We start from the raw sequence: 25,678 nt of genomic DNA on the forward strand, positions 1-25,678 counted from the left end.
GCATTCAATAGATATAGCAACCTAAAACTAATCTTAGTAAGTTGGTACTGTTTAAAGAAGGCATATCTATTCTTGTGCACTAATTAAAAAAATGAGTGGTAGTTTCAGAGTATTTACTCAAATTTATCTCAGCTCTTTCCTGCTACCTGAGGAAAGTACCAATTCTCAAAACAAAGAGTAATCCCTCCCTTTCTCTCTTCTAGAGCCAGCCGTGATGACTTCTGTTTCATTAATTTTCAGACTAAGTTAACCTTTTTCATAGACTACAAGTTAGCATTTTGTCGTGTAACTCAAGACTTAGTAACAAGAATACTCTGTGCCAACAATCAAGTTTCATAAACGAGTTCAATACAAAAGACAAAAGTACACATATCTATATACATCTATAGATCCTCTCTTGCCATTTTTAAAAGGTGATGATAAATAAACAATTTTTTTAATAACTTAGAAGAATCTTCTTCTGCCCCTTATTATCACCAACTCCTTACTGACAATTTTCTATAGGAGTATGTCTTATAGGAGCATGTCTTAAAATGACCTTAAAAACTTCTAAGAAAAAAGAACTAAACAATTTTGAAACACTATCTTTAAATTGTTACCCATTCTGTTCTTAATTTGAAACTTTTTTTTAGTCTTTTGCCTTTTGTTACTCCTTAATAAGCACTTATCTCTTCAAATCAGTTGTCTCCTTTTGTAAACATTCAACAGTAACCAAAAATTCTTGACTTAAAATTGATTAAAATTTCTTATTATGAATGCAATTCCAAACAACACGACACTTCTGGAAAAGTGTAGGAAGAAAGCATATGAAAAGTTGGTTCAATTAACAGAGCACTATTTACAGGAAATTATTCAACACTTGCAAGTGAAATAAAAAAATAAAATATATTTGAGTAGTTTTGTAGTGTGTTGCATTGACTATACCTGTAGTAAACAGTACTGTACTACAGCATGTTATTCAATTACTTACCATGCAAATTTACATTTAAACTAGTACTCTGAAAATACAGTATTCTATGTACAGATATCTTTGCAGGTGCAATTAAGGCTGTTTAATTCCATGAGACTATTCATCAGACAGTAACTTCTGCATTGCTTCCATGATGAAGATTTAATAAATATGAAAACACAAATGGTATAAAATGGCATGAATCTATGTCAAAGGCAAAGCATAATTAAGCAATATTCTTAATTCTGATTCATAAAAGCCAGAGAAATACTTTTTAATGAACTGATGTATCATGTCATTGACAAGTTCACACATAATGGAGACCTAAGTATTGAAATGTAGCAAGTTTAAAGGCTTACCAGTGCATTACCACTGCGGAGCCTCTCAGCTATAAATTCATCCATGAGGTCAGGAACATTTGTATTGCTACTGCCAATATCACTATCAATAGGGTGCAACTTCTGACTCATGTCCTCTCTATTAGCTAAAAGCAAATGAACAACCATTTATAGTAAAGAATGCATCAAGACATTTTCAAAACAAAATGTAACAAATGAAAAAATCTGCTAATTAACAGAAATTAAAAAATCAAAATTGCCAAACATGCATTTTAAGAATGTCCCTCTTTTAAAGCAGATTCTACTTTCAGAATTAGTATGGCTTCTTCTTCCCACTAAGCAGGGGTTAGTTGATTTCCAATTCCACCTTTAAGAGCAGGAAGCTTATAGGTAAGCACTACTCAAAGTTGTTAATGCTTGCTTTAAGGATAAAGCATATGCTCTTCCTCCATATCACAAGTAAGTAACAAATTCTTAAAAAATTATGTGACTCCTTCAGGCTCCTTCTTCATTGCATTCCTGATGAAAAGCAATGTTGTGGAAAAAGTAAACTAGGTTGTAATATATACTAATGACAAATGGCAATGTGGCACTGTATACAGTTAGTATAAATAGTGCAAAGAAAATGTTACATAATAAAATTACATGCTAGTAAACGGAATGAAAGTTCTAACTCTAGATGATCAATGGTTATGAACAATTAATGAAGTTCACTCCTTTATTAGTGCTATATTTTTGATATAGCTACACTGTTCATATTTAGCTGTGGCTGTTACACCTCACTTTATGATATCCGCCTTTAAAGTCTTCAAGCTATTCCAGTTCATGTTCTCTTTATACAAATTTTTCCCTCAGCATCATCTCTCATGAGACCACAGTTTAGTTTACTCTAACAATGAGGCTCTGTTAAATGCTGGATTTTAAATAACAGGTACTTCTAAAATTGGTGCTTCCTAGATATCTCTTTTTCAGAAGTCTAGTTTCTGAAGAGCAGCAAATCATTTTTGTGAGACCGATGACAGTACCGCTCTCAGGTGCTGTGCTTACAGAGACTGCCCTCAGGTGGCATTAACATCTCAGTGCAGGATGCATTGCAGACTCCTCTGTTAATCATGCCAGCATAACAATGGGAAAAAAGGAAAACCTGCATTACTGCTGAAAGTTAATTTATTGTTCAATTAAGGTTATGTGAACTATGACAATGTGTATTAGTCACAGCCTTCTTTTTTGATCAGTCCACAGAGGTCTCACAGTTAGCAGGAGAAAGACTATCACAAGACCTTCATGAACATCCATGATTCCAAGAAAAAAAGAAAGCAATGGAAGATGTTGCCAAGATGTAACTGCAGCCATTTTGATGAATGAATATAGGAAGGCCTATGATATGTTTTGAAAAAGACTCAAACAAAACCTTATGATTAGACTCAGAGAACTGCTGTAATGAAATCATTCCAGTAACAGCAGATTGCTATTTCAGACTATTTTTTTAAAACCATCTAAAATGACCTCCAAATGTAAATTTGAGGGGCTGTTTTTGTTTTTGTTTTGGAGGAGGAAAAGGAGGAAGAGAATGAGGAGGAAGAAGAAAACACACTAAATGAACCAGAAATACAATTAGTTCAACCTAGTTGGTTGAGAGCCAGGTCCTTCTGACAAAAAAACTACACTTAGAGTGGAATACCACACTCTGATAAAATATGCAATGCCAATCATTCAGTAGGCTTAATTTGAAGACTCTGCATGGTAGATGAAAATTCTAAAGTCTCAAGGCTTAATCCTTTATTAGGTCATTTATTGTCTCTTCCTCTTCCCTAACCTGATGATCTTCAGCAGCAAAGAGGTTCAACTAAGTATCTTGAAAAGAAAAATTAGTAATTTAAAGTATGTAAATGTAACTTATGCTGGGAGAAATATCAGCTGGCTATAGGCGCATGCATAACCAAACAGGGAAAGCAGTGATCATCCCAAAGCCTTTTGATTGCTTATCAGAGCTTGCTTCAGTTGCATTAAGCCAAACTGGTGCTGCCTTTCTCCTTTTGCGCTCTGCACACTGTTAGTGCTCACCTGCAGCTTTCCTTCCAAAATAGCCCATTACATGACTGTACAGATCCCTCAGTGGAGCCTCTGCTGGCATTCTGTTCTGCCTCTGTGGGGAAACATTTGCCTTCGGCTTCGAAAGAGCATGTACAACAGTTTTATAAACACCACCCAGGGAGCCCTGCTGTTGTGCCGACTCCTGACCCGATGCTCTAAAGGCACTACGAGATTGGGACTGACTAACTGCAAGACTTTCTTTCTGCAACACAGCTGCTTGAGTTTCTGTAGGTTCCTTAACTTGCTTGCTGCCAGCCGAAGCAGCATTGATTGCATCTAGATGTCTATATATTCCAGGTCTAACCAGCTCTGTGGCAGCTGATGAGCTAGTGCTTGCACTGGTACTGTTGTTGCTGCTACCACTACTGCTACTACTGAAGCCACCAAGTTTACGAAGTCTTGCTTTCCAAGCAGCCTCTTTGTTCTCAAGGGGATTGTAAAATTGAACCGATTCTGTAGATGGCCTAAAAGTAACATGAACGCTGTTTCTTTTTTTAGTTGTTATTTTCATGATTTTGGCCCTATGAGTTACGGTTTCAGATATACTTCTTTTAGTTGGTGCCAGTTTGCTCGTGCCTGTGATGTGAGGCATTTGAGGATCAACTTGTGGTTTAGGAAGAATTTTCTTTGCATGGACAATACACGAGTTGGTCGCTTTTTCATTAAACTGGGCACTTTTATTCTTTTCAGCTACTGCTGCTTCCACAACTAAATCTACATCAGCTTCAGTGGCTGCTTGCCTGTACAGACATCTCTTCCCTTCTTTACTGCTAGGACTACTTGACCCATGATCAAACATGCTTTCATATTGTTTATCAATATCTAATTGTCTGGCTTTATTAAGCGCTTGATTTCTTGTAAAAAAGTCTACTTGAGTAGGTGCAATATTACTTATGAAGCCACTTGGGTTTTGTTCTAGGTGCAGCTCTGTGTTATTGGCTCTTTCTGTAACAGTGATGCTAGTTGTGCATTGACCAGTCTGATCTCTCTTTTCTAATCCATCCAGGGGTAATCTATCGTTCCTACTTACTGATGTATCAACTTCATGAGCAGAAGCCTCACATTTATCTATCTCAACGTTACCGCAAAGTTCTTCTTTTTCTTTAATAAGATATTCTCTCAGAGAGGAAAGGAGATCATCTTCACCTTCAAGGTCAACATATTGGCTTTGTTCAAAGGCAGTGTTTGCAAATTCTACCGGCCCTATTAAATGACAAAGATGGTCATAAATACTATCCCCAACTTCCAAGGAGGACTCTCTGCTATTTGTATCAGTGATATGGCTTTCAGTGGATCTATGCATTGAAGAGGTCTCAGTGGAACTCTGTAAGCTTGGAGCATGATGGGATGAACTGTCAATGACAGGAACTGCACCTTTGGCTCGTTCAACTGCGAATGGTTCCAGGATGTCAGAGGTGCTGCTGCTTCGTGGCAGTGGCTGTTCTTCATTTAATGCACCAAAAACTTCACTTGGAGCATCCTCACTCTGAGAAAAATGTCTGACTCGAGGCGGACGTGGAAGAATTTGAGTATCATCAATGTCTGTAGGAAAAAAGTATATGTAACATGCACAAAAATTTACGAATAGAGACAATATGTATTTACCACTACATCCTAATTATGTGACTTTAAAAGCCAGAAAAATCCAGAGCCTTGTTTTCTTAGGTACAACAAAAACACTTTTTCCAATACTAGAGTGTTAAAAACACACGCACATAATATCCAGTACAGAATGTAATATGAGTTAGACCATCAGAACACAGTTTTAAATGTTAACATGCATGAGAACAAACAGTGAGGTCATGGAACGTTTGGAAATACAGTTAAAGCTAGAGCTGTGCCAATAAGTTCAATAATTCAACCAATATTATTCCAGCTAGCTTGTTCAGGAAATGGTTACTGGAATACAAATTAGCTTAACAGTAGTATTCCCTTTGTGGAATTTACATCTTCAGAAAAATGGGCAACTCCAAAGAGAATAAGGATGTTTTTTGGAAAATTAGGGTTGTTTATTGAAGTCGCAAACCATTAATTAAAAAACATATATATATGTATATATACAAATTACTTAAATATCAGAAAGAATACTATCATACCATTATAAATATTTTGGGATATGCAATATAGCGTATACCTAAAGACTAAAGCTTTTCAATTACAAGGAAGAGCAGGTCCTATACAGAAAAGATGACTGTACAAAATGGACAATTTAAAGATATACCCTTCTTCCCTAGAAGGATGTTTTGTCTCTCATCTTCAAAATATGAAACTAAATACTTAATGAAGGCTTACCTCTCCCTCTTCTTCCAGTTTTACTCAGCCAAATGTAACATTTATGAGAATTACAGAATTAAGTACTCTGATACCAAAAAACATCCTGCAGCCTCACAACAGTTAACATTAGAGTAAAGACACTTTTGTTTATGAAAAGACCAGAATTTGTTATTACCATTTAAATTAGTGATTCCTTGTCTCTGTTGAGACTCTTCCTATGTTAGTGTCAGTACATACCATAGTTAACTGTAATGAAAGCTGCAGTTCCAACATGGATCACCTACAAATTGTATGGAAGTATCAGCTGATTTCACATTATCCACAAAAATAAAGAAACTTCACGCATCTCTTCAGATTTCCTACTACGTTATAGGAATACTATATACTATCAAATCACCAGTGCAGGCAAGACTAAATATCCCTTACAGACAAGTCAACTAACTGCTATCCCTTGTAGTCCTTTTATGAGATAAGCACTTAAACAGCAAGGTGAAACCAGTTTACTCAATTTTCTGTTGCTTTCTTTTTGATAGAATCCTTTATTCCCCAGACTAATTTTTTACTACCTACTACTTAAAAAGTTGTAGAGATGCTTTCAAACTCAGGAATAACAGTAAATAGCTTAAATGAACACCAGCAGGAGTTATTTGCCACAATAAACAGACTTACCTTGTTGTTCTATCTAGAAGGTTTAACTTCATGAGTGCAATGGTGAATTTACTTAATATCAGAACAAAGTTTAAGCCCCTTTCCCTCCCCTTTTATGTGTTACAGCTAAAATAACTATGTGCATAATTACATTTTAAAATATTTCTATTATTACTAAATATTATATACAAATATTACTAAGTATTTCAAATTATTACTACATTGATCTCTCTCTATATATAATCTGAAGTCCCCTTAAAACCTGTTTGAACTGCTTACACTTTTCTGAGAATGTTAGAGATGGAGCTGCATTTTCTCATATCCTCCTTCTCAACAAAACATATAAACCAGAGGAATGAGATATGTTGTACTTAACTAAACATATGTGTTCCAAGATAATGAAAAATGCTATTTCCATGCTCAATTTTTCAAAGAAGTTAAAATTCGGAAGTAAAAGTTTTACCTCATGCAAAGTTTACTGAACTGTAAAGAAGCTATTAGACAGGAAATTGAGAGATCTATATTGGAAAAAGAGAATGACATCCAAGCTATCTCAGAAAATAAACATGAACTGAAAAATCATCGAATACAACACAATCTATTATTCCTTTTCTCTTCAGCTTTGATAAACAACAAATGTCCCATCATTGCTCTTGTTCAACTTATTACTAACTACACGAACTAACACCCTCTGAAATGAATGGTGTCTCTCTCTAGTTGGAACTGTTATTTCAAACTCCCTACTGACTTAGGCAGAGATTTTATGCTAACATAGTCTCAAGCTATTTCTTACAGCTGCAAAGAAAGGACCACAGAATTCGGTCAAAAGTGTGCATGATGATATATATGAGATTAATACATGCAACTATGATACAGTGATCTCAGATTAAGCCCTCAGTATGCATTTTTTGTATCTATTATAAACTCAACCTTATCTAAAGCAGCAGCCTAGAAATCCCATGCTGTGCATGCATGCAGTGATCATGACCTTCTAGGATGTTAAAAACAATTGGACAGAGAACTCAGAATGCACAGAAAGCAGCTCCACACATTGAAATAAATTCAGCTACATTTATTTCAATGTTGATCCAGAATTAATTTTAGGTGCCCACATATTCATGACAAGCGCATACAAGTACACATCTTCAAACTAACATGTGCTTGTGCCAATGAAGATTTCTTTTTTGTAGAACAGGAGGAAACGAAGGAAATGAAAAACGTTACTGCAACACCAGCACTGAAAACACAGACAATACTTAAAAACCCAAATGAACTGCTTCTTTTACAATCAGGGCTCACCCTTGCACACAGGTATTACAGTCAGACTGGGACACCATAAACTCTCAAGGAGTTTGTACATTGCAACTGTGTGCCAGCAGGCTGACCCTGGGTATCTGACCCTCCGCACCCTTAGGAGAAAAATTGCCGCGGTTCCTCATATGGTACAGTAAGGAAAAGCTATTGGTACATCTGGCCAATCTCAGCCAATCACAACTTTCCTAAATCAACCTTGCCTCTCCTTTTGCTGCTAGAAGGCAGAAAGAGAAGGCAGCTTTTCAGCATCAAGTGTGAGATAAATATGCTAAAATACAGACCCATGGAGAGACACATTCTGACAAGACAGCATGAGTGCTAATAGAAGATCCCTGTGTAATGCTGGGACAGGTTTTTATTTCATCATGCAAAGTCAATTTGGGAAGTGGAGAAAAAATAACATTTTGCTTCTGAGTTTTCAATAGTTTGTTGGGGATTTTTTAAAAGAACACAGGCATTCTGTGAGTTTCTGAGATTAAAGAATAATTACAGCCATACTGACATTACAATTATGATTTCTTTATATTTTGTCTTAATGATTGCTTAATGATTTGGGAACAAGGTTGTAAAGGCATAATATGGATCTCCCTTTCAGGTTAATATTTGATTCTTTTAGTCCCAGTGGATAAGGAAAAATCTCCCACCTGCAATTAATTAGTTTGCCCACTGCTTCTAGGAATCTTGCCTACATCTCATTGACACTTTATTCCAGGTCTTGTACCTGAAAACCCCCAACAGTTCCAGAATGAACCATCATTTTACTAGTTATCTTGTACATGTGTAGGACTGGAGGAAATTCTTTTTAGAAATATTTCAGATTTGCAACAAATATACTGTAACAAATCACTTTACTAACTAAACACCTTAAAGCATAAATCACTTTCACTTTCTGGATACTACTTGAAAAGTTGCAAATATTCTGCACATGGAAATACAACATTACAGAAACGACATGAAGGAATTACAATCTTAGCAAAAGCATCCTCTATGACACTAGATGACTGGATGACAATATTGAACTTTTGCAATATATTTTATCAACCTACTGATTGATCTTCAAGCAGAAACACTATGTCTCACAAATTATAGTCAGGTTTTCTGCCTTACTCTTGAAAATTAATACACAGTACATAAAGTAAAAGTTTGGTCATGAATGCTTTCTGTTAAGACTACCTGTCCAGATTCACGAGTGCTCAGTGGGTCCACCTTTCAATTATGAGTTTTACAGCTAAAAAGGAGCTGAATACTACTTCCAAAAACTTAATATTAGTCATCCTATTATTCTGGAATAATTTGAAATGTCCTCTCCTTCAAGCTGTGTTGGATCGTAAAGTCATTTTGGATAACAGGGATATTCATATAACCCTGTAATAAGATGACGGGCTGTCACAACTAGCTAAACATCATTCATTACCTAGAACGCACTTACGATAGAAACAATTTGATTACTTTCCAAATTACATGCTGTACATCTGGAAACAGAAGGCTTTCAGAAAATAATATATTTAATGTAAGAAGAAAAGACAAGGAAAATGATAAAGCTTCATGTTAAAAAAAAAAAGGAAGAAGAAAGAGAGCACAATTTAAAATGCGGAAAATTAAAAGAGCAAAGTGCACTCTGATCCAGTGGACAGTGTTTCCCTTTCTCTGCTACCTCCTCATCAACACTCTTAACAGCTTGCTTTTCTTCACTAGAGGTTTTTAATTTTCTGGCAATGTTCAAGATTCTTGGGCACATCATGAAGCTGCTGCAACACCCATCTGTTTGAGAAGACATCAAAACCAGGAAGGGCCTAGGACTTTTTCTATGTCAGAAGTGCAATGGTCTGTAACGTCACTTTACTTTTGTAATTACATTTGTCATACAGTTTTTCTATTGGATGACTATCAACATAAAGGATAATAGCAAGAGAGCCATCAGGTCTGGGACACATTAGAAGTAATATGCAAGCCAGGACTTTTCAGAAACATGGATGATAAAACTGACTACAAAAGCACTTTTGCCTTGTTTAAGAGAAGATAATTAAGTATCAGCAATTATGTGATGAAATAATAGTCCACTGTGAAAGCTCATAACCCTTCTGTAGGTGTTCTTAAGGTCTCCATTAAGCATTGACTGTTTCCAACAATGCTATGGCCAGGTAGGACCCATTTTCTAAAAGGTTGTTCATGTATCATTCCTAGAAAAATCTCTAAGTTATAATCACTTGTATCTCAGAAGAGATACTCTTTGCACTCATACTTTTATTAATTTATTACATATTATTTTTATTTTATTAAATTTTGTTTGTGGTGTCAAGAATTGCATTCAAATATTTCGTAACTGTTCATTGTGAAAGTCTGGTCTCTCTAGAGTGGGTTCTTTCCTGATTGTCCATTAATGTTTTCAGACTGAATACTAAGGCACCAAATTTCTGTTTCACAACAAGAATTCTGTCACACATGACACCTGACTAAATACAATTATGAAGATACAGTTCTTGGCACTTCTCAGGTAACAAAGGCAGGCAGGAGAGACAGAAAAAAAAATCTTTCATAAAACAAATACTGTCATGAAGTCCTTATATTTGTATGCCATTTTGACTATGTCCTCCCACTGTGCTTTAATTTTTTCTTCCACTCATTGATAAAAAGGCAGAACATGATTGTCAGCCTTAACACATTACTAATTTATACCTATGTAATACTTGGAAAAATTACATTATCTGAAAACATGCATTTTTAAAGTCTGTGCTAATCCTAATTTTTGAATCTATTTGTTCAAATAAAAGTATCCAAAGTAAGCTACTGTCCAACTTGTAGCCAAACACCCTGCTGGACGAAAGAGAATGTTGAGGAAAGCCACAATCCTAAAAAATGGATCATTTGGAAAATAATACCAAAACACCACACTTGAGAATTCCACACTACAGATTTTTTTCATGGTTTTATATAGTAATGAAAACCAGTCACACTCCAAAGCATATTATATGATACCATATTCTTTTTTCATTGGAGCTAAAGTGTATCATCATGGTTGTTCACACCACGTCTATGACACTGAATTAAAAAATTTACACAGAAATATGTAAGTGGCAAACTAAAGTAAAATTAAGTTCTTCCTTTCCCTCCCTCCCTCATCAAAAATAAAAATTTTAGATTAGTTGTACTCTCTGGTAGACAGATATTATATTACTGCTTACCAATAAATTGGAAAAGTGAAGAGATTTCTCAAATTTTCTCTTTTATGATAGTAAACATTGGCACAGCACTAACTTCTAACAGTTCCAGAATGAATTGTAAAATAGCATGGTATCTTACAAAACTCAAAATATTAATTCTTTATCTCTTCCCCTCTCCCACCATCCCCAAAGTATTTTTACTTTGAAAAATTTAATGGTTTAGCAGAATTTGAAAGCAGAAGGTTTAAAAAAGTGATAAAGGGGGTGCAGAAATTAGCAGAGGTGGCACTACCTGAAAGCTCATCAGAAAGGGGAGTGAGAACAATATCAGGCAAGAAGGGTTTGGAAGTATGGATCAGAACAGGAGCACTTTTAGCACTGCGTATATAGGCCGATGGCAGAGCACATTCACCAATGGATCGGCTTCTCATGGCTTTAAAAAGGAAAAGAAAGAAGTGGGGAAGGAAAAAAGAAGAGTGACTATAATGAAAGGCTTGTGTCACAGAAAAAGCAGCAACAGAGAAAACAAAGATAAAAAGGAAGAAAATTCAAAAATTAAAACGTTTCAGCACGGCAGATATTGGCAGAGCTGTAAGAAAGAAAAAAATCAGTGGACACATAAGACATTCTGAGTTTTCAACTTTTATGTAAAGCAGCAACAATGCCTTTATTATGAGGATTACAGAGATTTTGCATTTGAAATCAATAAGGTAATTAACACATTTTCCTACTGCATCAGGGGTTGAAAAATCAAAGTTAAAGTTACTCCGCATGCACTCTGGATTTGATTTTTTTTAAACAGAAAAACTTGTACTACATTTGCATTTTTCGAATTTCCTTTGATTTTATCCTGAAAATGCATCTCTGTATTATAGAAATACCCATACTCTTGAATTCATCTTCTCCAGAAGAGATTCAAAATCATAAGGAGAAAATGATCAGTTCTGTGTAGAGAAATTTGCAATAAAGCTTGTTATAGCTCCACATTAAAAATGAAATGACTGAAGTGAAATGGTTTGACAATGAAAAGCATTAAATTGTTTTATCCATGGGGCCTGGCTTTTAATTGATACTGGGTAAATCTTGCTAAACTAAGGTTAATTCACCTTTTCATATCTCACATCCTGCCAACATTCCTACAGAATACAAAACATACATAAGAATTGTGGTATTACAATCAAGGTTATACTGATACTGCATTCAACCTCAAGGTACACTGAAGGTCTTCAAAAAGTAATATTCGTTGCTTCAGGCAGCTTCCTTTCAAACTGCTGTAAATTTGCTAACTTTTAAAAAAATTATTGGTGATAAAATTATTGTTGATAAAATTCTTCAAGGAAATTTCAGAGTACCTTACATAAATATTTTCAGTGCAATACTTAATTAGTCTGAACTTTTCTCTCTATATGTGTATTTTCAAAACAACATGGAATATAGACTTAGAATCTTAGTGCTCCTGATCTGCATGGCAATCAAATGTATGTGAATAGAGTGCAGTGAAAGTTGAGCACATCACACTTCTAAACCAGGTTAAAGAATTGTTGCTAATAAACACATGCAGATAACCTGGAGGTCACACAGAGCAGAAAATACATTTGACAAATGCAGCACAACTTAAGTGGAGTCTTAAATTCAGTTTGAAAAAACAATTCAGAAAGACAGATCTTTTAAGACTGAAGCAATGCTCTAGTAAACTTTATATGACAGAAACTATTTTTTTAAAAAAGGCAGTTACGTGTAAAGCTTTAGAGTCAGTTTAAGAGATACAGTAATAAAATTCAGGATACAGTTATAGTGAGATGCATTACATTCATCACTGGGAATCTTACAGTGAATGAAGGCAACAGAAAAAATAAAAACTACATAGTAAATGTTAAGGAACTTTTCCAGCCTAAATTATCCTAAATAAATCAAGTTTTTGATATTGGATACTGTGTTGATTATAAATCTTAACATAAAGTGTCCCTTTTAATTTGACTAGATTTTTTTTACACCATATTACATTCAATTAAACAGTTGAGTGGAGGCAGACAATATCAGAACACGTAGATATTTGATAGTTTATAATCTTCCACTACTGTCTATACAAAAGCAGAATAATAGGTAAGTAAATTCTTTCTGATACAGTATTTTTATAGGACTAGAACCTGCCTAAACTCCTCTATCTAACCTTACAGATTTTTCAACCCATATGCATACTATGTTTAAAGGCCCTTTCCAAAAAATCACTTTACATAAGTTCAGGCTAAAAATGTACACACTGCATATCAAAAAAGCTGTGATTTTTATTTGAGTAACACGCACACACACATATTTGGTGCAGCAATAAATGTGTGCTGGCATGATGATGACTCAAAAAATAGAGGCGCAAAGATGTACACAAAATGTGTACAACATAAAACAGATGAAAAAGAAACTCCAGCTTTTTCTTACCATAAAATATTCAACATCCACATCCCCCTTACTCAGATATTAAGAGTATATGTTACTCATAATCAAAGGGAATGTAATACATATCACGTATCATGCAACATATTTAAGGTCTGACTCAATTCCAGACTTAGCTTGCAGACCTAGCGATAAACTGAAGGAGAAGATCTGACCAGCAAAATGTTCTAGATTTTACTTATTGTGGCTATTTTTTTGTAATTTGACCCTGAATTAATGGCACAGATTAAGAAGCAGCTGAACAGCCCTCTTGGCAGACCTGAGAGGCAATAACAAACAACCGTTTTCAGGCAGTTAAGATATATGTAACATTTTGTAACATTTTGCTCATTAACATTTAAAAAACCTGAAGTTTGGGATTCTAGTTCTGGCAACTCTTTTTGGACTTATCGTCTTTTAAAATCATCCTAGCAATGCTGGGATGCTTGTCCACAGTTGGTATTTTGCAACACAAATACAGTTGAAATTTTAACTGGTTGCAGTGATGCAAACTTGGCTTATTAATATCAAATATGTAAGATAATTGGAGGAAAGAAACAAAACCATGGAAGCTAAAGTGCAGTGAAACTAAAATCAGATTACTTTGCTGCTAACCAGGTCAATATAAAGCTTGATTAGGATAAATTCCAGTCATTTTAAGGCTAACATCATATAAATAGCCATCTTTTCCATTGCAGCAAAACAAAATCATTAATAAATTGACCAAACAACATAACCTTCTGAATATCTGAAATATTAACAATTTGTAAAGGAGAAATTTTAACATAAGCTTTATCTTTTAAAGACAATTAAGATTTAAAACAAAACCACCATTACTGTTAATCACAGACTATCTACAGAGAAGCAGAAATTACATTTAAAGGATCTGTGATCCATCAGGAAAACTAGGTGCTGTCAGCATGAGATACAGGAAAAGCTGTGTAGCATTTGAATGTGCAAAAAAACCAGGAAATTTTGGAATCATGACTTCATTTTTTCTCATTTCTGTATGCCTTACAGGACAATTAATTCTCCCAAATCAACAGGAGCCTTGGGAGAGAAAAACTTTTTAAAATGGAGAATTTTGAGGCATATTCAAATAAAAACTTTGTCTAAATAACCTCTGTGACTTAGAAAAATTATCTTCAAATATTTTTGGAAAAAGAAGGAAAATGTCAGTTTCTGAAATGCTAGCACAATTACATATTCAACTGCCAATATACATCCCAAATTTTTAAAACTGTGTCAGAATGTACCTACTTCCAAGAAGTATCAGTGAACACACAACACACAATGACCAAAGCTACTACTACCATAAAGATAGTAAAAATGTAAGAGATATTCCTTAGAAGGTTCTTCTTTTAAATACAAAATTAGAATCAGCTTAATTTTCCTTCACATAAGCAATAGCACTGAGATCATCAAGATGAGACAACAGAGTAAAGAAATTTGTAGTTCAGTTCCTGTTAACATAGTCTAAGAAAATCATATGAACATAAATGAGTCTTCTTTTGAGGAGTTCACCTAAAGCATTGTTCAGCATAACTCATTTATAACACAGCAAAGAGTATCTGCAAGTAATAAAATTCAGAAACAGGTGACTTCAGAAATGGAGTATTGCACACATCTGTGTCAATCTTTCATTATTGCAATATTCAGGGTATAGTAAAAGACAGCACATTTTACAACCTATGCAGACTTACACATATTTTTCCCAGTTTCCTTTGCACAGTTTGAGAATACTCAACCCATCTTCTGCAGTTTATGAAAACACATACTACTTAAGAAACCTTCTCTTACCCACCTATCAGCACCATTGCTCACACCATTCCAGCTTTTTTCTCCTTCATATATACACAACAGTATTATTTCCCAATCCAGCTTAAGCACGTGATCAAACTCATTAAGAATTAATACAGCAACTGCATTACTTTCATTTGCAGTAACTGTAATTCTAGTAACCACAAGCTATTCAGCTACCCTCAAAGCACATAGGGCTGCATAATTTACACATTTAACTAATGTGTAAATCATTATAGATAGTATACCATTGTGGAAAGAAGCTATCCATACTGCTATAGAAATCAGTTATCAATTCCTTACCCTTTCTCAAATGTAATTTTTATCAGCTCTTACAGATACTTACCAACTGTTTTCTGCCGTACTATGCTCCTTGCCTTTTCTGTTCCTGGAGAGCCAGTGGTTGTAGCACTGCGTTGTCTCATTGGTGCTTGTCCAGGCTGATCACGGCTCCAGCCTCTAGAAAAGGACTTATCAACAGAAGACTTTGGGAATTCATGCCCAACTCCTGCAAAAATAAAATTGCAAATCTATTCACTTCTATTCTGCTATCACCAGATGATTGTAGATGTGCTCTTCCAAACAATTTTAAAGCTTTAAATTAAGTTACCAAAGCGAGCATGAATTCAAAAGCTAAGCCAGCACTAACACTGAGGGATACCCAAACTTTTTCAGAAATGTTGGTGCTATTAAACCACTGTAATTTTCTTTTCTGAAAAAAGGGGCTTACGAAGGTTGTAGTCTGATAATATATGTAACTTTTTCTTTGCTGTTCCTACCAGATAAGACACACAAAGTCATACATTTCAAAACATTAATATTGGGGGGGGGTTTCCAAATAATTTTGCAACATTGAGGAATATGAAATAATGATAGCATAATTTTACACAAAATGCAAAAGCAAAAAAAATTTGACGATGGGCTCAGAGAACAGGGCTCTTCAGAAATTGACAGAAAATCATATAGTAAGATTAAGATGGAACAAATCAGATTTGACATTTACATTGAAGTAAGTAAAGCTCATATGAGAAGCTATCAAAACCAGCTAGACACAAAAAAAGAAGTGAAGAATATTTGCAATGTATTTCCTTATCCAGACTGAGCTCATTAATAATCCAAACTGACACAATTACAATCATTAAAGGGGCATCTTTTTGGAAAAAGAGAGCCCTAGTCCAACATGTTCATTATTATTAGCAAACAAACAAGGACAAAGAAATTTGGCATAATTTGTATGATATCTATTAATTCTAAAGCTGGACTTGACTCTGCAACTCACATTTAGCAATGGAGGCTTTCTCTGAAACTCTGTCACTGAAGGTTAACATAAACTTTTCTCATTTGGCTCAGATGATTCAACATGCTTTTTAAAGCATATATTCAAATAACTGTACACGTTCTTACTACACATTCTTATCCTATATCAGACTGCCATTTTTTGTTTCATTTTTGTTGGGTTTTTTGTTTGTTTGGGTTTTTTGTTTTGTTTAACCTGTGTTTTTTTAGTAAGAAAAAGAAGAAAGCTGTGTAGTACAGGAAAACAAATAATGCATGGTCTGGAACAACCTCTCAAGGTTGACTACAGAGAAATGTATTTCCAGTTGTCACACAGCAAAAAACCAAACCAAAACTGTGAATGATGACTGCTTAAGATGAGGCATAGAAGCATGTGAAATGTTTTAGCAAAAAAAAAGCTTGTAGCAACATCCTCTTTAAGAGAAGGAATCCATATACGTTACTTCTCCATGACAAACCCTATGATAGCACTAGGAATTACCTTCCCTCAGGTTTGATTGGAGAACCACATCAATCAGAACAGAGAGAGATAAAAAGTAGACTAAAAACTACATGGTTTTACATCTTTATTACTCACCCTAAATATAATCCTGCCTCTCATTATTAGATCACAATGCACTTTTTAAAGTAGAATATTATCATTATCCATGTTTTACAAAAGTGGAACCAAAGTGACTTCTAATGGTCACATGCAGAAGGTCTGTCTCCAAACTGAGAAAAGAATCCAGGTTTTGCAATTTTCAATCCAGTCCTCTATCAAGGAGGACAAACTTCCTGTGCCTTAACAATTCCAGAACTGCACCATTATAAGCCACCTCCTCTCCCCATATTCTGTCTTACAGACTATTTTATGCATTTTTTAGGAATCATTTCAAAAACAGGTACCACTCACATGGATTATTAAAACTATACTTTCTCTTCAGTAGTCCACAAGGTTATCTTAATAAAAACTGTCTTCACAATGGGCTAGTGATCAATTAGTGCCAAACAAAACTATGTTCACCTCACATTTAATCTTCTAACATTTCACGACCAATATTCCAATTGTGCTTGCAATGGCTTCATTTTCACCAGATGAATAGCCTTTTTTATTTTCAAGAAGTTATGATTGGGACTCAACTATTTAATTGCTTTGATAAAAGGATAAAGGTATAACCCACTACAGTGCAACATTTTAGTTTAAATTCAACACACTTTCAAGAACTATATTTCATATGCACCAATTTGCAGAAATGAATCTTAACGTGATGATTTTGTGGTAGTTCTAAAAAGCAGCTTTACCTTAAAGAAACAGGGCTATTTCAGGTGATATAGATGCCTAATTAGGTATACAAAAAAAGCTAAGACCAAAATTATCCTGGGCCCAACACCTCATTACACCAGCTCAAATTCAAATTATGTCTATACAGTGTTGTCTTACCTTTGCCTTTGTGTTTTTTCTGCTTCTGCTCACTTAATTTATCCAATGGCAGGTCACTGAGGTCCAGGCTATACAAGTTTCTAGCTAATACTTTAGTAAGTGTCTCCATTGTCAGTGACCACTCAGTGGCCAGCTCTTCCCAGTACGTCAGGGATGACATTACAGACAGCAAGTCATCCCAAAGTTCTCGAGAAATGTACACATTTAGATTTGCTTTGATCCAAGCTACTATAAGAGTCTAAAAGAACAGAGAAAAGTTGGATTGTGAACATAAGTTGACAACATTCAAATGTTATTATTTAAAAGGAAACTTCAAACTGCCACAGAAATTTCATTGTAGTCCCAACATTCTTTTCCTCACCAGTACACACAGATTTTTAATGAATTATTAAGTGTTAACACAGGGTTCTGACTTACATACAGAACAACTGCTTTGACTCATTATCTTCTGTATTCTTTTTTGTTCCACTAAAGAAACTGGAGGCTCTACAGATCCTAGTCACTGAGAACCCACCAAACGGCACTTTGCAACTAAAAGCTTTGAAAGGATTTGCTACAGCTTTTTGTGAGGAATTACAGAGTTCTCTAAGAAATAAAAAAAATCCATCGATTAGGCAGGGATTCCACAGAAGACTTCATGCCGACTTGAGCTAATTTTGCTACGGAAGCAAGCTAAAACTGCACACACTGCCAGTTATCCTTGCCAGTTACTCCAACTCAACTAAAGGACAGCAATTATTGAATTTTACAGTACCTCAAATACTGTAGTCACAGTGTCACTAAAATATAGGACAGAAAGTAACAAATGTAACCAGCTCTTTGACCCACACCACTCACATTATCTGGGTAATGTATCAGCCAACAGTGGTTGCTGTATCTAATGTATTCATGAAAATTAGGCTGAATTAATTAAAGTGAATTTATGTTTACTTGCCTGGAAAAGAGGTCCTGCAAGTCTTCCAGCTAAAGTGGAGTTTTTTCTTCCTTGATGTTGCAAGAAAGTTTGGGGTGGTATTTTCAGCACAGATTCGGTTACCCTGAGCAGCACAAGTAGCATCTGTTCCCTGCAAAACAGTATTAAACTTAGAGTTATAATTTTGTTATTCTTCTGTATATACCAAGGTATTTTTAAAGGTAATAATCAAGCCTGATTTGCTCAAACACATTCCAAAAAGGAAATAATGATTACAAAGGGCCTAACTTGGTTCTTGCAAAAGAAATTATTCCAATCTTTTTTCACACTTAAGAGTGAGGAATCCCTGTGGCCCTCTAATACCCTCTTCCAAGTCATTCAACTGCTACCACCTTCAATGGCCTGAAATTAGAGGCAAAGTTTTAAATGTATTTTCAATCTGAGCTTTTTCCTCCTATGTATTACAGGTTTTGGCAATTTTACATTATCATTAACATCATCAATTATTTCGTGTGGCACAATCTTTTCCATCGTGGTCTAGAGTCACCTCTTTACATTGATGTGAAACTGAGAAAGAAAATACCAATCTAGTAGAATCTGTTTTCTACTATCACTCCCAAATTTCCCAGTGGCTAGCTTGACTGGCTCCTCAGAAGAGGAGACAAGCTTCACACGACACATGGTGCCAGTTGTACTTACCCAGAGTTCAGGAAATACTACTGACAGATTGAATGCAAGTCAAGTTAAAATTGAATAAATCGGACATTTGAAACCCCCTTGCTACTTCTTCCTTGTAATGGAGAATGGTGGCAAATACCACCTGATTACAGACTACTATTTAGAAGAGTGGGAAATGATAGAAATTCCTTTAAAGCAGGGTCCCTTGTACCTGCTAGGCACTGTAAGCACTGGAAAGGAACAACACAGTTATACAGTACACAGACTCCTGTATACAGTTACAGGTCAAGAACAACACACGCCTAATTGTAATAGTTATCCATGCTTATCTGGGTTTTTTTGTTTATTTTTAAGTAAGGCTGTGAAACTTTGTATGTTTTCATATTTTAGTGCTTTGATACATGGGTAAAATGCCCTGGAAAAAATCATCAGTAGCTCCTTAATAGCAGCCTATATATCCCCAGCTTAGTCCTTTTTGCACTGAGGGCTAAGCTGCCACAAATTAACTAGGAGCTTACTAGAGGCTTTAAGAAAGCAGATAACCTCCCCTGTGCTAAGTTGTCTGTGATGTTCAAGTTCATGTACTTCCTGATTTAGAGGAACTGGTTCATATAACCAGTACTGCTCTACTGTGTTTACTACCAAGTAAATTTTCACATTTGTGTTGTGAACTAATAATCTAAGATAAAAGCATTATCATTTTACCATGTCTTCTTGTCCATAGTCACTTGGACTACCATGTGGCGGTAGATATTGAGAATGCGTTTGCACATATCAGTGTGTTCATCCAGCAGAGCTTTAAATTCATTTGCAGGTTCAAGAAAAAATATATTTGAAGAATTTATTATAAAAACCTGCAAGCAGAAAAGAGTGGATGTTATGAGACTGAAGCACTTTGATGTTTTCAGCAATTCAGTTGACAGAACCAGGAAGAAAAAAAATCTATAACAGAAAATCTTTATCAGAAAAGGTTGTGTATGCACATGGAAGTGTATGTTTAAATATGTTAGTTTGCAGTATGATTAAGCAACAAAGAGACTGATCTTTTTCCCATTTTTTCTACAAAATCTATTTGTATATTTTTGTTCTCATAGACAGATGGTACAACAGACTACTCAATATGATTAGTTTAATATGATGGACAAAAATGTCCCAGTAAGAAATCCACTGCACAAAGTTCCACCTGTAAGCCAGGAACTGACTAGTACAATATATGCTGAACTACTTGAAATACTCCTGGTACACAGCATGTGTTTCAGCATGACACGGCCTGTATTATGTTCTGAGAAACTAAAGCATTCATCCCACTGGGATCAGTGAGGCTTACCAAAAGCAGGAAACAGGACACATTCCCCAAAGTGACTGACTTCAGTGGACAGTGAATTAGGGCCTTCAGAATGAAAATTATGGAAAAAAAAAAGTAGGCAAGGACATTGTAGGAGCTAGAGAAGCAACTACTGAAGTGTTACTATATTTTTATGAAATATGAAAAAAGTTTAGAAAGCACTTGAATCTCAGGTCTAGATTTTCAAGTATTTTTGTGTCTTTTCTAATCTACATGTAGAGGAAGTCATTGGTACTAAAGTCATAATTTCCCTCTACTGACAGCCTTCGATTTTTAATAATTAAAAGCTATTAGTATGCAGGTTTACATTCACTAGCCTCAACTAATGAACCTAACCTACACTAAGTGCCTAGAAATAAGTCTATGCAAGCATTAAATGGGAAAAAAACTCAAGACAGAAGTCTTGGATTATTGATTCACAGAGAAAAATCAAACGTGGTTCCAGGTCAGGAAATCTCTCAAACTGAGACATGGTACTGTCTTAGAATGATGTCTTGACTCTGTTTCAGGCTAAAAAAAAAAAAGATATTTGGTAGTCAAATGAACCTTTGTCTAAAAAAACTTCAACATGAATAGTCTTCAAGACATTGTCAGAAGCGTAAGCCTTAGTAGTATACTGCAAACCAAGACACCTCGTATTTCTTTTCTCAGTAACACTTTATATTCTAAAAAGTTGTTGAAAACAAAGATTATGAAGCTTAAGTTATTGTAACATATTTGAATTTAAAAGTGATGTCAATTACAAAGTTAATTTATATACGTAACAGCGTACAGCACAAAAGAAAACCCTATTCAGAAAATCATTCAAGCTGTAGTAAAAATGAGTTTACTTAGCATGGTCACACACAGCAGAAGTGCACACAATAAAGTGGCAAATGCACATGTCTATTTTATTTAGTTCAGAATCAATTTTCTGCTGCATAAAAGAGTATTATGGGGGCTAGAGTCATATATGCACCTATATGAATGCACGTACACACACATATACATAAAATGCACACACTTCATTTAACCGTAAGAGCAGTTCAAACACCCTCAAATTATACCCTCTTGATTTTCTATAGCCTCAACATCAGTGAAGCATTTTGCTAAACATTTGAAATTAACACAATTTCTACCCTGTCAAACTGCTTAGAAGCAATGAAAAAACTTCTGTTAGGGTACAACTCCAACTCTTGCTTTCCTTAATGATATCACTGCAGAGTTATGGTGTCTCATCAAATTTTTCAAACGTGCTGCAAATTCAGAAAAAGATGAAAAAATATCCCTGTACACCTTATTAATCAGACTACAAAAACTACAGGATCAGATGTTTTGGGTTTTGTGAGTAGTAGTGTAAAAGAAAAAAGCCTCTAAACATTCTTACAAAACACTTAATTAGAATTATTTGAAGATATTGAAGTCACATAAGGATTATTTTTTCTGTAATATAATGCAGAGCAGAATGCATGTTCTGATGCAAAATTAGCAGATTTTTTTTTTTGTGTGTGTGTGTTATCCAATACTGGTCTATACATTGTCCTACTTAAGGTCAATAAAGATTTAGTGAACCACTGTCATTAGTCTAACATATATCATCATAATTGTTACATTTTAGAAAATAATTTTAAAATTTAGAGATGCTTTAGCGATGCATGGGATTCCCTGGCAGAAGTATTGCACTACATTCCACTCTTTATGTGCTGATAACAAGTATTTTAGGTAATTTTAGATAGATAATTTAGAAAAAATTAGGTATCAAATCTGTTTCATACCTGCAATATTGACTGCACTCCAGCTCGTACATTTTGCTCTTCAGTATCAATTTCAGCTGTTTTATGCAAAGTGTCTTCATAACACCCATTTCTTGTCCAGTTTGAATTTCGAACATGACTGGAGTTCATCCCTTTTTCCTGAAAAATATTTTTTCTTAAAATTCCACAGATATTTAGACAAGAATTTTGGCTTTATATTAAAGGAAAAAGGATATAATAATAGACAACGGCAGGCAAATGCACCTAAGGCACAACAATATTTCATGAGGCTTGTAGCAATTATCTTAAAGTACCTGAATCAAGTAAGTACTATTTTTGTCATCCTTTTATTTGTATATAATTTTTACACAGTTGAAAGGTGGCATACTGTATAATCCACATCTCGAAAACAGTTCATAAAATGATATAAAATTTTAAATTGAACTAAGCCCATTAAAAAGCTACAGAAAATGGATAAAATTGGTAGCTCATTCATACAGTGTTTTACCATTGATTTTCCCCAGAAATGCTCTGACATCAAAGTAAACCACGTAAACTATCAAGGAAGCCACTTCTCTGTCTACTGGCATATTAATGCACAAATATTAACCAACAATATTTTACCTCTTCTCTTTCTTTTCCTTTCTCTGATGAATTATGGTCAACATTTTCATCACAATCTACAGTTGTGCACTGCATTATTTCTTCAGGTTCTTTCATAAATAAAGGTTTGTCTTCTTGCTGAATCCATTCCTGATACACCTTCACCACCTTCCTCATGGCAGCTGCTTCACATATCGGCAACAGAAATGCCTGCAAGTAGAAGAAAAAAGAAACAAAACACAGTTACAATACTTGAAATAAGTTGGGCTCTATAATGTGTAAGTTCTAAGAGAAAAGGGTGGAAAAATACAGCCACTGTAGGATCCTAACATACAAATTATTGCTAAACCTAAATGTTTGCTCACTTTCTTCGTATGTAAACTGAAAACATGAAAAAACCTCCACATTTAAACAAGAAAACTTACCAAGAAATACTTTGAAAACTTAATTGCCAAAGAGAGAGAGAGAGATGAGAATCCATGCAGGCTTAACTGCTTAGCACGTAGCCTGCTGAACTTAAGACCCATACACTCATCAAAATATGCAAAATGAATGAGCAGAAGCTCCTATTACAACATCTTCCATTCAGAGGATTTGGAAGAATGGAGTTAAACCAATTCTAAACGACTAAGAAAAATTCAAGTGACACACAATACTGGTAGTCATCTACCTTATTTTTAGCTAAGTAAAATTTTACAAAACAGTATCCTTAAAGTAAATGTCTCCCTGAAAAGATTTCAGAATTACTGTTTCTAAAAATCATGCATTTGAGTCGGTGTGATGGCTGATCAGTGCCCTCTTCAGAAGGTTTTCTGTATTGGCTGTACTGGTAACAACTAGTCATAGACCAGAAACTTTTAACATTAGTCAGATTTTAACTACCTATAAATACACTTACCAAAGACCATGATGCCCTAATTATATTTTTAGAAGAACAGACAAACTACACTAACACACAACTTTACTGGGTCCATGCTGTGACTGTTTAAAACTAGTTGCCCATATCTTTAAGGAGGGCCCACTTAACACCAGTAGTATGTTCCCTCTGGAAACAGACATTTCATACCATTTTCACACTAAAAAGAATTCAGCTTCAACTGACAAGCTCAGTCATATACTTGCTCATCAAGTCTAACATTCTTCTGCAAGCCCATACACACTTTTTTGTACCCTCAAGTCTAAAATGGATAGAACTTGTTCTCTACAGACAATCTTTCCATCACTCAGTACCACTGAAACCTTCTCTTGACTGGAATAACTTAGCCCTAGTGTTTTACAAACATTACAAACACCTTGTATATTAGAAATTAATTTACACTGAAAACTCCTGGCTAAATAATGATGTAAATAAGATCTCATACTTGCACATGAAAACAAAATAATCTACATAAATTCATGGAGTGACTTGTGAAAAGAATGAAGAAAACTGCCCTTGCTTCTTTTCACTGTGGGGACAGTTTCTACATAGACCATTGATAATTTAGACTCTACATTCAATGCCTCAGACTCTGTAAACTCTTGAGTGTCAGCTGAATTCTGGTAACTCTGCCATGTCCTTCAGTAATGTGTCCAAGCTCTTTAATACAAGGGATGCGGATAAGCTTCTGACATTTATTTGCCTCATTCAAAAATACCTATTTCATCCAGATAAAAGATTTTTAAAATGTTCCGCTTTCTGCTGTTTAGAACAATGAGTGTTGTGCATTTAACTTGAAACTTAGTGTATTTTTCTTTACTATTATTCAGAAAACTCTCTTGATCTATAGCATGGGGCATAAAGAAAGTTTATCTTGTTCTATTCTCCCATATTGAACTCAAAGTTACTATTAATAAAGACTCCATATTCTGGCATATGTTCTCAGTTTAAATTTGTTCAATAGTTTCCAGTAGAGAAACACTATTTTGAGTATGCTCAGCTAACATTTCTGGTTGCAGTAAAGGCAGAAACAGAAGGTGCTACCTTCTACAGCCACCTGTCCTACTCTTCTGATGAACACTGTCAAGGTAAGGACATTTAGATGCTCCTAAAACAGCTCTTTAACAGCTGCAGACGCCCACAGGAGGCTTATGTTAATATGGTTGGTTGTGAGTTCTAATACTTACAGCTTTGACATATGAAAAGATTAAACATTCCCGTCTATGGGGAACTGTGAAGTCCAACTTAAATGTTGTTAAACTGGTTATTAAACATATAAAATTAGAAAAATCAGGAACTGGGGATATTCTACACAGAAAATATTTCAGAATTTTAGTTTTTCGATTTCTGAAGGCAAGATGACAGAAGAAACCTGTAATTTGGTATAATGTTCTGCTTAACAAGTGCTCTAGAAAGAAAACCATGACATAATGAAAACTTACAATACAACAGTCAAGATTCTCGCATTTAAAATAGAGTTTTTTACCTGTCGAAAAATCTCAGTTAGAAAATTAACATTGCTTCTTTTAGAAGAAAAGACTTTCCGGACAATTTCAATATCAGTTAAATGCTCTTCATCAATACTGCAGAGGCTAGAAGAACTTGGTTCTCTCTCTGTTAGAGTGCTTGTGTTAGAATGAGATTGTTCTGGTTCTGCATTTCTATCCTGCTTATCAGTACTGTCATTTTTGCTGTCCTCCCTTGAAGCCATGCTGGCAGCTGCTCTCTGAAACAAAATTTTAAAATATTCCACAGTTCATTTTTAGTAC

The 25,678-nt window shown here is 34.9% G+C and overlaps 1 protein-coding gene across 16 annotated transcripts in view; it reads right to left on the reverse strand.

Annotated features, from left to right (window-relative positions):
• RALGAPA1 (Ral GTPase activating protein catalytic subunit alpha 1) overlaps positions 1-25,678 on the reverse strand; it is a 139,125-nt gene that overhangs the window by 79,551 nt on the left and 33,896 nt on the right. For 9 of the 16 annotated variants that reach the window (XM_042046974.1, XM_042046980.1, XM_042046976.1 and 6 more), the window contains 10 exons: positions 25,396-25,635; positions 23,015-23,203; positions 22,412-22,549; positions 20,018-20,166; positions 18,656-18,785; positions 17,722-17,959; positions 15,352-15,513; positions 11,071-11,211; positions 3,352-4,923; positions 1,309-1,433 (listed from right to left, as the gene is read on the reverse strand). In XM_042046974.1, the coding sequence (XP_041902908.1) occupies positions 1,309-1,433; positions 3,352-4,923; positions 11,071-11,211; positions 15,352-15,513; positions 17,722-17,959; positions 18,656-18,785; positions 20,018-20,166; positions 22,412-22,549; positions 23,015-23,203; positions 25,396-25,635 (3,084 nt within the window). The remainder of the gene's footprint in view (positions 1-1,308; positions 1,434-3,351; positions 4,924-11,070; positions 11,212-15,351; positions 15,514-17,721; positions 17,960-18,655; positions 18,786-20,017; positions 20,167-22,411; positions 22,550-23,014; positions 23,204-25,395; positions 25,636-25,678) is intronic. The other 7 variants (XM_042046985.1, XM_042046984.1, XM_042046989.1 and 4 more) reach the window with 3 other exon arrangements.

Source organism: Corvus kubaryi, unplaced genomic scaffold (assembly GCF_017639235.1).
Source record: "Corvus kubaryi isolate FWS band 111438036 unplaced genomic scaffold, C.kubaryi_AGA036_p1.0 66, whole genome shotgun sequence".
Lineage (NCBI taxonomy): Eukaryota > Metazoa > Chordata > Aves > Passeriformes > Corvidae > Corvus > Corvus kubaryi.